This window comes from Clinocottus analis, unplaced genomic scaffold, assembly GCF_023055335.1.
Source record: "Clinocottus analis isolate CAN_PGR_092001 unplaced genomic scaffold, fCliAna1.0.p SCAF_20, whole genome shotgun sequence".
NCBI lineage: Eukaryota > Metazoa > Chordata > Actinopteri > Perciformes > Cottidae > Clinocottus > Clinocottus analis.
Genome location: NW_027175932.1, coordinates 16,276,904 through 16,291,903, shown reverse-complemented (window position 1 = coordinate 16,291,903; position 15,000 = coordinate 16,276,904). Strand labels below are relative to the sequence as shown.

At 41.9% G+C, this 15,000-nt stretch overlaps 1 protein-coding gene across 2 annotated transcripts in view; it reads right to left on the bottom strand.

The window, feature by feature from the left end:
* Nucleotides 1–2,410: 2,410 nt before the first annotated feature.
* ipo8 (importin 8) overlaps nucleotides 2,411–15,000 on the bottom strand; it is a 51,834-nt gene continuing 39,244 nt past the window's right edge. For both annotated transcript variants that reach the window (XM_068587134.1, XM_068587135.1), the window contains exons 21-25: nucleotides 13,954–14,174; nucleotides 13,127–13,332; nucleotides 12,050–12,277; nucleotides 8,873–9,002; nucleotides 2,411–4,809 (exon numbers count right to left, since the gene is read on the bottom strand). In XM_068587134.1, coding sequence (XP_068443235.1) covers nucleotide 4,809; nucleotides 8,873–9,002; nucleotides 12,050–12,277; nucleotides 13,127–13,332; nucleotides 13,954–14,174 — 786 coding nt within the window. In that variant the 3' untranslated portion in view covers nucleotides 2,411–4,808. The remainder of the gene's footprint in view (nucleotides 4,810–8,872; nucleotides 9,003–12,049; nucleotides 12,278–13,126; nucleotides 13,333–13,953; nucleotides 14,175–15,000) is intronic.

Here is a 15,000-nt window from a genome sequence, read left to right as displayed (position 1 = left end):
TTCCAACAGTTGGTGGCGGGGGCAAGGAGGGCCTTCCCACGGGCGGAGGTATTGGTCCCCCTCATCCCGTTCTCCCATCTCCTCCCACACAACACACAGGTACTCATTGTCCAAACAAACCTGTTTTTCCACAGAACATATAAGGTACTGGAGGGGATGGAGGAGCATTTGTTTGAGGTCCAGGCGGCAGACAATACACAGTGGACGGAAAACACGGCCTCGGCCATGTTCAGGAGCTGGATGGGTCAACTAAATTTGGATTGAAAATAACAACTTTTTAACATGAGGATTGGGGAGGCAAAAAAGAATAGACAAGGATTGAAGCGACTGACTTCAAAAAAGGAAATGGAAACAGAACTATATGGAGAAGCAACGGGTTTTAAGAGAAGTAGCTTGTGAGCCTCTGAATTTTTTTAAAAAAGAAACTCCCCCTGTGCCAGTGCACTCGTGGCCCTCTTCGGAGGGCCACGCCCCTCACCAAACCTAACCCTATTTTATTCCCTCCATAGACCGCCTATGGAGAGCCTGTCTATCCGCCTCAAGTCACCTCATCTTGGGCATGCAACCCTAGTTGCCAGCTTGGCTTCACAAACGAGCATCGTTTCCTTATTTTTTTTATAACTACACAGTTTAGGCGCCCAACACAACGCTCGGTTACAGTATGAAATAAACAGTACATCATTATGCTCTTTTCTACATTTTAATTTTTTCTACATGTATTTGTCAGCTTAAAGCAAACATTGTTCTGACAGGGTTAGTGAAGTTCTAGATGTGTTCATCATATGACACATTGGTCTGCAACATTTGCATAAATTGGAGAGGTTGCCACGGGCCACTCCGGGCCCGCGGAGTCATGAGGGGTTGGGTGTCTTGCTCAAGGACACTTCGACTTGTAAGCTGCGGGAAGACCGGGGATCGAACCGGGTACCTTGTGGTATCCAGACGACCGCTCATCCTCCTGCGCCACAGCCGCCCCTTCAAAGGAATGAAGCTGGTAACCCGACTATAAATTACATGCAGTCTCGTTCAGGGGATCTCTGCTGTGTGTGTGTTCGGCCTTGAGATATCACTGTGCAGATTTCGAGAAAATCTAATTCAAAGTATGATTTGGGATTTTCACCTTTAAGGTTCTGCTTTTAAAGCTGTTTGAATATTAGACCATTAGAAAAAAAAAAAAACAATTACATTGTCTTTTGAGACAACTTTGCCCTCAATTTTTCTACAAACCTGTACAGTAATATATCAAGGCTATGAGCATAGCAGGCGTCGCCCTTAACTACAATCCATTGTCATTTTAATTTACAGTTTTAAGGATCTATTTTTAGAGCCGTTTGAATATTGGAAGATTGTGACGTTAGGAATATCATTATTTCATTTCAGCTGACTTTCAATTCAATTATCCGTTTATTCATCCATCTACACCAGGGGGGTCAAACGCATGCTAGTGAAGGGGTCGCATGCTGCCCATTTTCATCTCAAATGGGCTGGACCAGTAAAATCACAGCATAACTTATAAATAACATTTCTTTGTGTCTAAATCACTGGTGAAGGTTTTGGGACGCTAAACTCTATTTTAAGGTCTTTCAACAGTTAACTAAAAACATAACGACCAAACATTCAGACATCAGCCGTCTCTGTATCTGTCTGGCTCTCCTCTGCAGATTCTCTTGCTTTATGACGCCGCTTTTGTGACATGATCCATTTTACAACTTCCAATACAATAATATCGGTGCCCTCATCAATAGAGACTGTGGAACAGTGGTTTGAATGTTTGACTTACAAGCACAGGGTCAGAGGTTTGAATCCCTGGTCTGCAAATTTTGATTTAAAAATATATATATATATATTTTTTCTTCTGTTGGACTAGACACCTTGGCAGGCCGGATCCAGTTTAACACTATTTAAGATTACAAGCGAGACCATCTTACCCTGCACCCCTCCAGATCAAATTTTAAACTTAGATTTCAATTGCATTTTGACATTTTCTAATAAAGCATTTGATATTTGCTTTGAATCAGACATTGAATTAAATAAATAGTGGATTATTACTTTACTTCCTGTTTGAGGCCGCTGGTGGATATTTCCCCTTCCTTCCTCTAATCCCACCATGTGTTTTTAAGGAGTTTATCCTGGACATAAAGTCAGCAGCTGTTGGACCTGCTGCTCTTCATCATTCATACTATTCAGTGCCCTTTCAGCCAGCTTTACTTATTCTGTCAACATTTGTTTTATTTTCTATGACTTCTATATTTTATCTGAAAGAGGGTTTGTTTAGAATAAAGAGGAATTTATTTGGAAATTTTACCCTATTTTTAGGGTATTTCACTTTGCCAATTCATAACCTGCAACTAACCACAAAGATGCTTAATTTGTTCATTTCATTTAATTATAATAAAATCTAACAGGATGGACTAGATGCAACATGGTGGAAATCATGTCAGTGAATAAATTTCATTAATGAAGATAATTCATTCACATACAAATAAAACATGCAACTTCCATTAACAACCATAAAACCATTAATCATGAACACGCTGATTTAGTTTCAAAAGAAAAAAAAAAAAACAGGCTGCTGCAGCTCAGCTACAAACACTGGAGCAAATATGGAAGAACATTGAACTGAAGTCATTTTTAGTGAAAACATTAGCTGAACTTTTCTACAGTGTGAGAGCCGCCGTGAAAACAATTACAACAGATTAATGTTTCATTACAACTGTTCCAATAGTAGTAAACCAAAGACAAAGTTTGGTCAAAAGCTAAAATATTCACATCCTAAAACAAAGGACAGAATCCCCAAATCTCAAAGAGATCAGTAGAGGATGATGTTGAAGAAAGAAGGCTGGAGATAATTAAACAATTATTTTCTCAATCAACCAATCTTCAGTTATGAAACAAAACTGCAGTTTCTACAGTAAAACTGAGTTTGAACTGGAGAAAATCAAAATAGGAGTAAAGTTTTAAACAATAGGTATTTCACACCGGTGACAGTTTGCGGTCATGCCAAACAAATAGAAATCAAGACAACAAAACGAGGCCTGGCCAAGCACCTCTGGAAAGGAAACAAACAAAATGGCTTCACGTGCTTTTCTAAACAATGATCGTCTAAAACAGACACAGGGAGCACCGAGCTCATGTTCTCGACACAAATGTACAGAGTCCCACAACCTTACCTCCGGTCGTCAACCTCTGACCACAAACCTAACCGCCGTCAGTGTGACATGAGATCAAACAAAAAACGTCCCTGAACTCTCCGGCTTCCTCCTTTTGAAATGGGGCCTCTCAGCTGATTGGCCTGCACAGGTGGCAACTAATGACCAGATTGGCACCTGTGTGAAGACACGAGGTGAGGGAAGCACACAAAACACACGCAAGACCCTCATCCATATGAACTCAAACTTGTTTGAAACTCCATAGCACGTGACATAGTATCTGCAGGAACATTTGCAGAGCCTTTTTTATGACAGATTTGGATGTTGTAGTCTTGGTCGATCAGAGACCAACGATAAGACGTTGGTTGTGATGATGCATTCGGGAAAAAAAGACAAGAGGGTTATGATCAGTTTCGCACTTTACCCAAGATGAACCTCAAAATGTTGTAGGGTGAATAACTTTACCAGAGCCTTCTTCTCTATGGTGGAATAGAACTAGCTTACAGGACGACCGCTGGTGATCCTCTTGCAGAAGAACTGTCCCACTGACCACACGGGCCTCCAGCTTGAAAGGCAAGGAGAACTCTGGGGCATTTGGACTTTCTTTCACATATTCCTTGGCTGTCATGTGTTCGGTCCCTTATCCCAGACTGAAAAGGGGACGTAAGACAATTGGGTGCTCGTCAGGGATACACTTGTAATTTAAAATAACAGAGAGACGAGAGGCTGTTGTTGAGCAAACTCCACGACTATTTTTTTTTTTTTTTACTATGTGGACTTTTAAATGCTCTTTAAAAGAGTTAAGAAAACCAGTGTTTCTCCCTGTGACCAGGTCTGGAGCCAAATGGATCGCAGACGGAGCTTCATTTCCATCGGCAGGCGCAGCTGAGGACCGTGGTATTATTTGTGATATTGCGCTATTCAAATTGAAATATATAAAAGCTGATAAGCTGACGTCATGCAGGTAAATTTGGTAATATTTTCTAAACATGTTTTTTATTAAAAGCAGCGAGTATGTTGGGTTATAACCCAGAAAAAATTGACATGACCTTTGATACATTTCTTCAATTACTTCCAACCTAAAGTTAGACAAAAAAATACTTCTCCTGGAATCCTGCTCCCATTTTACATTTTATGTGGGACATCATAGCTGGAGGCCACACGTCTTTGACCTTAGACATCAACCTCCTCGTCCATCTGCAGCCTGTACACATGAGCCAGGCTCTTCCTGCTATAGGCACTGCTTCATGAAACAAAGCGCCCAACTATAGAAACAAAAAGACAAGCACTTACAGTTTGCACAAACACACATTCTGATGTGTTTTTATTTACTCAGACACACAACATAGTCAACCAAGTCACAGATCAAAGGGACTGCACAATAACTGAAACTATTTTTGCTGGTAAAGGACAATTCAATTTATAATGCTGATCTTTCTGTAAAACACACACACACACACACACACACACACACACACACACACATGCACGCACGCATGCGCACACACACACACACACACACACACACACACACACACACACACACACACACACACACACACGGTAGAGGCTCTCTACAGTGCAGACAGAAATCCACTTCAGGTCAGATCCTCTCTTCCTCGGCCCATTCTCTGAATCTGCAGACTGTCTCCTTAGTGCTCTGAAAAGACAAGATTTAGAAGAGAAGATTACTTTTTTTTTTAAATGACTTAAAATCTTCTAAAATTCAACAAGTATGGTAATTTGGTAATCAATTGGTATTAATCATACCTAATGAGTAAGAGCACTAATTGCTAATTGGAGTCAGAAAAAAAGAGCACAAAGCTCCCACTAAAACTACAAAGTGACAATTCTGGTTTTGTATTGATTAAATAGAATAGATATAACATAATAATCATTGAGTTTTTAGAAGTGATGGCAGGTGATATTTTAAATTTTTTAGACAAAGCCCAGCCAGCTGATTCGCCCTGCTCTCAGTCTGATTGATGTTCTCACTCTCAGGATTCTAATACAGGTTTTTCTTTACTTCATATTTGTAATTGTTTTTGCAAATTAAATGTCCTTGTCCTAAATTGGTGATGCACCATCATATTTTAATCAGCTCATAGTACCATATTACCCCTCTAGAGAGATCATAGTACCATATTACCCCACTAGAGAGACCATTGTACCATATTACCCCACTAGAGAGATCATAGTACCATATTACCCCACTAGAGACATCATAGTACCATATTACCCCACTAGAGAGATCATAGTACCATATTACCCCACTAGAGAGGAATGCAGCGCTACTTGTGGTTCCCAGAGTCTTAAAAAGTTGGATGGGCCTCGAGCCTTCAGTCATCAAGCTCCTCTTCCATTGATCCAGCTTCCACTTTCAGTCTGGGGGGCAGGCAGCCACCTCATTTAAGAGTAGACTTAAGACTTTCCTCTTTGATAGAGGATATAGTTATGACTGGTTCAGGTCTATAGTTAGAACTGGTTCAGGTCTATAGTTAGCACTGGTTCAGGTCTATAGTTAGAACTGGTTCAGGTCTATAGTTAGGACTGGTTCAGGTCTATAGTTAGGACTGGTTCAGGTCTATAGTTAGGACTGGTCCAGGTCTATAGTTAGGACTGGTTCAGGTCTATAGTTAGGACTGGTTCAGGTCTATAGTTAGGACTGGTCCAGGTCCTCGATATGCTGCTATAGGTTTAGACTGCTAGGGGACATCTTAGGATACACTGAGCTCCTCTTTCCTTGTCTCTCTCTCTCCTTCTGGAGAGCGAGTCGACACAGAGATGGGTCATTAAGCCCTACTCTTGCAATGTAACTTTTTACAGCTTGGTGTCATTTGGCTCAATCACTCTTCATATCACAGACAAAGGCCTGCTGATTGCTTATGTAAACATTGTGGCTAAACCTAGTATAGGTTTACAAACTAAACCTATACTTGTGGGTTGCTGCTACATGTCGTGCTTCCATTCAATTTGTGATATGTCGGATGAATCTCGTGATGATAACTGAGAAGTGCTTTTTTTTGTTGATTTAAATATTCTGCTGCTAATATTTTGACCATTATTACTACTGCTAATCATACAACTACCACTACTAATACTACTGCTATTACTATGAATACTACTACTCATACTACCATTCTCTCTCTCTCTCTCTCTCTCTCTCTCTCTCTCTCTCTCTCTCTCTCTGAGAGGAAGCATGGCGGTTGAGAGCTGAGCGCATGAGTTGGTAGTGAGTTATATGGCAGTAAATGGGTAAAGCAGTGGATACAGGTTTTAGTGTAGTGCAGGGGTCACCAACCTTTTTGAAACCGAGAGCTACTTTGAGGTACAAAATAATCCGAAGGGCTACTTGTTTGATACAAACTTCCTGAACCATAAAGTTGCACAGATCAGCTTTTAATTATACTATATGTGAACTGTCTGATCACATATCAATGATAATTATTCCTCACAATGATTATTAACAATTTCCACAACAAGGATGGTAGGAAAAACATGTTTTTCACATCACTTTGTTAGAAAAATGAAAATAAAGTTATATCTGTGCAAAAAATAACTTTTATTTAGTTACTACTAAACAGCTCATTGTGGAAAACAATCAGCAATTTTTTTGCAAAACAAAACAGGATAAGTGCAGATGTGTGAGCGTCAGGTTGCATTAGTGGCTCAGTGAGCTGCTTTCCTTTACACACCTTTTATAAACGGGGTTTTAGATTTGATACGGACTCTCAATTCATGCTTAATGACCTGAGGTCTGTTTTCTGATGAAAGATGCAACAGCAGAAAGACCTCACAGAGATCTCATGAAGATCGGCTAAATCAAACTAATATTTAAGTTACCAAAACGTTCACAGAGGTCTTGGTCTTGTCTGTCAAATACAATAGTTTGAAACGCTGTTTTCAATAAATCGATAGTCCTGTCTCTGTGACACAGGTGCACCAATCAGGGCTGTCACCACGACAACAGTGGACAAAATGGCTGACTGTGTCTATGTGCACACACACACACACAGACACACACACAAACAGACACACACGCACACATACACACAAACAGACACAAACGACAGACACACAGGAAGTACTACCTGAAATGGCTGACTGTGTGTGTGTGCGTGCGTGTGTAATTACGGTCGCGTGAACAAAGTGGCGAGTTAAATTGATTGTGAGCATGAAGTTAGCTTTGTGTTACACAATTATTACGGTGGCGTGCACGTTAGAGTGTGTTTTATATTGTGTAGTTGTCAACACTGTGATCATTAATAAGGTCATATGATATTTCATATACGTTTGCGTGTGTTCAGGACGTTCAGTAGTTTATTTCCTTAAATCCACAGGCCAGCCTGCCTCCAATCAGTCTGCTGGCTGTCACTCAGTCCTCAGTCACCATGACGACGAGAGCACACAGGTGCTTCATATCAGACAATCAGTTTAACACACAAACCACCTGAAGTCTTTTGGAGGAGAGACAGTGTAATAAACAAAAGCTATATACTGTGACGTCTTACGAGAATAGTAGCCACACTTTCAAAATTTCTTGCGAAATTTCCTCGTTTAAATTTTATTCTTGTACTATTATTAACTGTCTGTTTCACATTTCCCATGTTTTTTATGTATTATATTTTGTCCTTTCTGTGGACCCCAGGAAGATTAGCAGTTGCTAAGGCATTAGCTAATGGGGATCCAGTAAATAAACTAAACTAAACTTCTGAATGAATTCATGCCTCTTCAATGCACATTACTAACACCTGCCATGGCCCTGTTGATGCCCCTCCTCTCTACCTCCTCCTGCTTCATGGATTGTGGTTATCTGGATCGTGGTCCCTGCCTATACTACTTATTATATAAATCATTTCTGTCATCTTCATGTAATGTGCAGTAACTCTTTCACGTTGGTCATTCTGGTCAGATGACATCTGTTGCTTCTGTCCATCCTGGAGAGGATCCTCCTCTGTTGCTCTAGGAAGGTTCTTCCGGTTTCCCTGTGAAAGGGTTTTTACTATCTTTTGGGGAGTTGTTCCTGATCCGATGTGAAGTGCTATGTGTACAGATTGTAAAGCCCTTTGAGGCAAATTTGTAGATTTTGGGCTATACAAAATAAACTGAATTGAACTGTCCTAACTGGTCAGTTAGGGTTAGCAGAGATTATGCTTTTATCCATTAGATTTTGAGCCAGAGGCTGTACTGTTGTTCATTAAGGGACATAAGCACAGTATTTTTTTTTAAAAACGTGTCTTCTTTTACTTAATTTCCAATGATATGCATATCTGTCATCAATGCATAATTTAAACCAAGTAGATATAATCCCTGTTTGTTCTGCTAACGAAAATATTTCGACAGCCACTGCATCTCCAGATTCATTCTCATACGTCTACAATCAATCAACCAACTGTAATATTGTCATCCTGATTATCTACACTGTAATCATATTATGTCGCTTATTCCTTACACACAACATCCATTGCATGTCATTCTGTCCTGAGAGAATGTTCCCCCACCCTCAGTCTCTCGTCTCTTACGTTTCATTCATTTTTGGGAGAGTTTTCCCAATGTGATGCAAGAGTCGAAGGACAGAGGTTGTCGTATACTGTATACTGTATACTGTACATATTGTAAACCCCCTTGAGGCAACTATGTGATATTGCATTATATAAATGAGATGAACTTTCCTCTTTCCCCATCTGTATGCTATGTCACAGTGTGCTTGAGTTGCCTCTTACCACTGGCCCTTGGCAGCAGTACTCCTCTTCTGCTGTGAGATGCTGTAGATCTCTTGCAGCTGTTTCTTCTGGTCGTCGCTGAGCGAAGCTGTCAAACACTGGTACCAGGCTGCATCCGTGTTCTGGACCCCTAACACACATGGCCAAGTCAAGAGTTATAGTGGGAGACTTCATGCAGCCACAGTCAAAATAATTACATTTATCTAGACCAGTGCTTTTGAAAGACCTCGGGGACCCATTCAAAATATGCAGCATTAGTTATTATCGTGTTTTCGTTTTGGATATACAGACAACTATCATTGGATGTCTTCAAAATTAAAGCATGACTAGTCTCAGGCAAGGTATGTTGTTATAAGGAGCTTTTGTTACCCCGTTACAAGCAGATTTATGAATGTGTAGCCAATATGGGTCATTACATTACATTTGATATGCATCGTGACTTTTGATTTGTCTGGGTTATTACTCAGTGTTATTTTAAATTACATCATAGATAGATAGATAATTACTTTATTGATCCCCGAAGGGAAATTCATTTAGCTCTATGAGCCGTCAATATAAGTTAACAATAACTTACGATCTATTCATTGAACACTGGCATACCCGTTCACCACATCTATATAACCTGCTTGTCATGCAGTAGTTTATATAGACCTGGCGTAAGAGATGCTGACTTTTGTAAATATAGTGGAAATAACGACTGGTTTGTGTAAAAGTATGGTTTACAACTTGCCAGGCAAATCTTTGTGGTTGTTTGTCAGGATTTGGTTACTCACATTGGACTGTACTATTTCTGCGTTCTTTTTGGTTCATTTACTCACAGGAGTAAAACTTAAAATGATTGGGGACAGAACCTGTTCTACTCCTGTTCCTGTGGTTTGGTCATACGGTAATTGGGTCACTTTGTTTTATGCATGAAAACAATGTAACATACATTTTTGGCCAGGTTTGTGCATCAGTGATGGTTTGTGATGGTCTTTTGCTGCGTGATCTAAGCACACCACAGCCCACCCAAAACATAGCAAAATGGGCCCAAAGTGGGGCTACATCGGACTTCAGACAAACTTGTATAATTGGGGTTACAAACAACGCCTTTAGCTTGCTTTCAATGTCTGGGTCATCTTTACCACCCTTCCCTAAAGGCCTGTACATTATTTCACTTTTTAGTTTCTTATGTTTCCCTCTCCATATGAATTGAAAAACTATTTTTCTAAGTGTCATGAATCTGTGTGGGATTGGAAAGGTTGTTGCTAGGTATGTCAAAGAGGCAAGGATTTCTGCTTTCATGACCAGGACTGCATAGGTTAATTGGACTCTAAATTGCCCGTAGGTGTGAATGTGAGTGTGAATGGTTGTTTGTCTATATGTCTGCCCTGTGATGAACTGGCGACCTGTCCAGGGTGTACCCTGCCTTCGCCCCTTGACAGCTGGGATCGGCTCCAGCGCCCCGCGACCCTAATGAGGATAAGCGGTTAAGATAATGGATGGATGGATGGATGACCAGGACTTTCCCAGCCACTGTAGGATCTCTGTCCGGCCATTAGAGGAGATTTCCCCTAATTTGGGGAAACATTTTCCATTTCCTTGGCTATTTGCATTCCTAAGATTTTGATTTTATCTTTTTGTTTTCTATTAGGCCTAGGTGTTCCACTGGCTCTCTCCAATTTATGTAGAGAATTTCACATTTTGCTTCATTAATTTTGTGCCAGCTGCTGCAGTAAAGTTGTCACAAATCAACAAGGTATCTCTTACTGAAGCGTTAGGTCATCCATATACAGACTACGTTTTGCCATTATCGGTTCTAAAGAAGAGTGCCTTTGACAGGATTTTAACATCCACTCCAAGTAAAGTCAACAGCCTCCAGTTTTTCAGGTGCGTCTTGACTCCTTTTTTTTAAAAAAGAAAGCAGATGGAACCTGTTCTTAAAGAAGTGGGTGGAGCACCTCTAGAGAAACTTTCCTGGAATATTTGCAACAATTGGGCTTTAAACTGGTCCCAAAAGGTACTATAAAACTCTTTTGGTAAACCGTCCAAACCTGGAGATCTATTACCTATGCTCTACATAGCTTTGGTCCGGTAAGGCCCTTGAGTCTCTCCAGTTGATCCAGAATGCTGCAGCTCGTGTACTAACGAGGACTAGGAAGAGAGATCATATTACTCCTGTATTAGCTGCTCTCCACTGGCTTCCTGTAAGATTTAGAATTATATTTAAAATCCTTCTCCTCACCTATAAAGCCTTAACTGGTAGTGCACCATTATATCTTAAGGAGCTTACAGTGCCATACTACCCCACTAGAGAGTTACGTTCATTGAATGCAGGGTTACTTGTGGTTCCCAGAGTCTTAAAAAATAGGATGGGGGCTAGAGCCTTCAGTCATCAAGCTCCTCTTCTGTGGAATAAGCTTCCACTTTCAGTCCGGGGGGCAGACACGGTCACCTCATTTAAGAGTAGACTTAAGACTTTCCTCTTTGACAGTGGCTGTCTGGAACCGGTCCTGCCGTGCTTGTGACTTCTCTCCCCGCCGGGGAGGGACGCGCCCCCTGCTCTGTTGACCGGGGTGCACTGTCCTTCGTGCCGCGTAGCGTCTCCAGGGCGGAGATTGGCCCACATAAAGGCCGTCAGGGGTTTGCGGCGATGTGGGCAACCCACCCGACCCGTCTTCAAACACGGACCAATCAGTCCAACACACACATGAAACAGAGGGTCTGAAATCCTGTGGTCAGTGGAAGTGAGGGCCGGCGCGTCGGGTGCTGCGTCGTGGGTCGGTCCACATGGGTCAACAGGAGCGTCTTCCTTTCTTCTTCTTCTCGTGACCTCCCTCCATGTTCGTGGTGGAGCCGTGTGGCTCCGTGGGTCGTTGCTGTCCACACATGTATGAACGCTCCGTGTATTGAGTGTGTCGGTTTGTGACAGAAACTCCAGAGACACTTTTTCCCTCCAGTCCGCCCGTGGTGTGGATTATACTCACTGAAGGTCTGAAACCCACGGCCCACCACTGATATGCACTTATGCTTAAATAATATAAACAAGGCTCTTAGACTCAGAGTCCAAAGTCAAAACGCTGAAGCAGCTTTTAGCTGTTATGCTGCATGCAACTGGAACATCTTACATGTGCACCAAATGTAGCAATGTTTTAATCAGACAACTGGATTATATTTGGCATTTGAACGATGACTTACGGAGCAGGGCGGAGGTGAAGAACTGATACTCGTCCTCTCCGTTGTCGTAGTCCAAAGGTGTGCTGTACTCCTCCAGGGGTGTTCCCTCAAAGCAGTCATCGTCCCAGTACTCATCTTCATCATCATCATCATCCTCCTCGCCGGCTGGTCTTGCTGGCATGCTGGACTGCTGCTGCTGCATGGCGTTACGGTTCTCGGTCACTTCATCTTCATCACTGGGAATCTCCTCTGCCCACATGAAACAATACAGCCGTTAGCTGTACTAAAGGGTTTTTCACAAATTCAGATGGCTATATCATTTTGCTACATAGGAAACAATTTGTTTACTGTAAGACATTATTATTTTACGTTATTTTCAATGTGTTTCAAGGTGGTCCAGAAACACAGCTTTTGAGTTGAGGTAATGGTCTAATCCAGAGCTACCAACTATCACGGTTTGGCCGTGTGACACACGCTTTTTCATGTTTTCATACGCTCACACACCACTCTACCAATATCTCACGGCAAAAAAAAATTCTGAGGCGCGTTGGTTCCTTTTCAAACTCCCCTACGATAGATGGCGCTAGGAGCGCATCTGTAAACCTTTTCGCTGCACAGACGTCCTGTTTATCCCAAACAGACACAGTCGCAGGAGAAACTCAGGAGGAGCACAGTGCAGTACAGTACAGCCGCTCAGCTTTATGAGGGCGCAGAACACAATGCGCGTTCATACTGTACGCTGTAAAAAAAAATTAATTAAATTTTTCCATTTTGAATTTGCCACCCTGAAGCATTTAATGCATTGAAAGTTATTGTAACTAGAAGGAAGCAGGAGAAACTATTAGCCACAACCGTACGGCCAGGTTTACCCTGTACAGAAGTACATGTTGTAATGCTTGAGTGAAGCAGAGTAGCGCTAGAAAATAAATGTGGAGCAGCTCATTTGACCTCGTAGAAGAACCAATGTTGTCAAAAACATAAAAATCGGATTCAATTGTTTTTCTACTCTCTGCTTCCTTTCTGCCCTCATTCATTCTACATGAATGCCTCTGTCGCTACCTTCACTTATTCTTTTTGAGCTTCCCTGATTTTTCTCACCGTCCTGGTCTTCATCCTGAGCCCCTGCATGGGCCAGCAGGTCGGGTTTGTTGACAAGGCGGGATGCGTTGAGGTGTTTGAGGGCCAGGAATAAGAGCAGGATGGAGGGCACAATCTGGGCAGAGACTCCGTCCAGCACTGCCGGCCGGAGAGGCAGCTCCATCAGCACGCTCAGGCCGATGATGCACATCTTACGGTCATGGAGCCTGGGGAATTAAAAGACACTTACTACATATTCCTTGGCATTTACCTGAACCAAAATAATGACACAAATCTGGCGAAAGACCCCTATTTCCAATAAACACATTTATTAAATAATCATAAAAAATTAATGCAGAATGAGAAACCAGCTGATCACAGTTTGACCACCTGACGGCCAATGTAGGTTCAGGACTACTTTGGAAAGGGTGGGCTGAGCAGAGGGACCCTTAGTTATAATCATCTAGATTACACTAACACTTATACACTGCTTCTTTACAATGAGAGTGTTTGGAAAATGCATTTAAATCGCTGTCATTCTGAGGGTTAAATGACAAGTGTTTAAACACACATTCTGGTGAGTGATTGACAGTCCAACCGAGCTGAGCTTTTAGCACCACCGATTTTATGACAATGAAGTCTATGAAGCTTTGTGACTGCATCATGGTTGTGGGACTGTCTATCAGACAGAAAGATAAACACCTGGCAAAGTGCTGTAAAGCACATGGCATCTCCCCTTTGAGTACCGCCACGACCACTTGGTGCCATCGGCTTGTCAAAATCCATCTAATTATGATTTTCATTTTATTCAACATTTGTCGACCCAAACTGGTTGAAAACAACAGTACCCGAGGAAGAACTCGGTGTCATTCATCCACTGGTTGATGAAGTGGGCCGTAATGGGCTGAGGGTTGTGTTGGAAGTGCATGTTGTCCAGCGTGTGGATGAGCAGGGCCGGGTTGTAGTACAGAGCAGCAATGGCCACCTGCAGGCACATGGTGCGCAGCTCGCTGGACTTCACCCCCCTCATCAAGCGCTCCAGGACGGCCTCCACGAACAGAGGGATGCACTGCACGAGGGAAACGGGACATTAGCTGCTGGACCTCTGCTGGTGTATGGTCGGCACCGAGTGGAACACATGTACATGTGGGATCGCTCACATGTACATGTGGGATCGCTCACATGTACATGTGGGATCGCTCACATGTACATGTGGGATCGCTCACATGTACATGTGAGATTGCTCACATGTACATGTGTTATAGATCACATGTACATGTGATATAGCTCACACGTACATGTGTTATAGATCACATTAACATATGATATAGCTCACATGTACATGTGAGATCGCTCACATGTACATGTGTTATAGATCACATGTACATGTGTTATAGATCACATGTACATGTGTGACAGCCTCAGACGCTGTCGGGGATCTGTGGATATCTGGTTGCCTGCAGAAAGATGGCAGATTAAATTAACTTGATGTTCACAAGGAAGGTTTGAGATTACACAGTCTGATTCTAGATACTGTCAATTAAGGCAAGTCTAAAATGATTTATATTCATGTGCACCATCTTTTATTTCCATATCAGTGAAGAACACATGACAATATACTAAAATTTACCGAATAGAGTTTCAAGGTTATGATGCTGATGAGGACAGAGGTTATGGTATGCTGTGCAGTTTGTTTTGTGTTTTCTGTGTTTTCTTTTTAACATGCAAATCATTGCATAAATCTTTTACTCTAATAATTCTTTCAGGCCAAATCAGTGGAGCTGGCTCACCCTTCAAACAATGCATCGTATTATGTGCATAGCAATGTATTGTATCTCGTATTCTCATGTTCCCATTATCACAACTGAAGAAAGCTCTGCATCATGAACACTCAA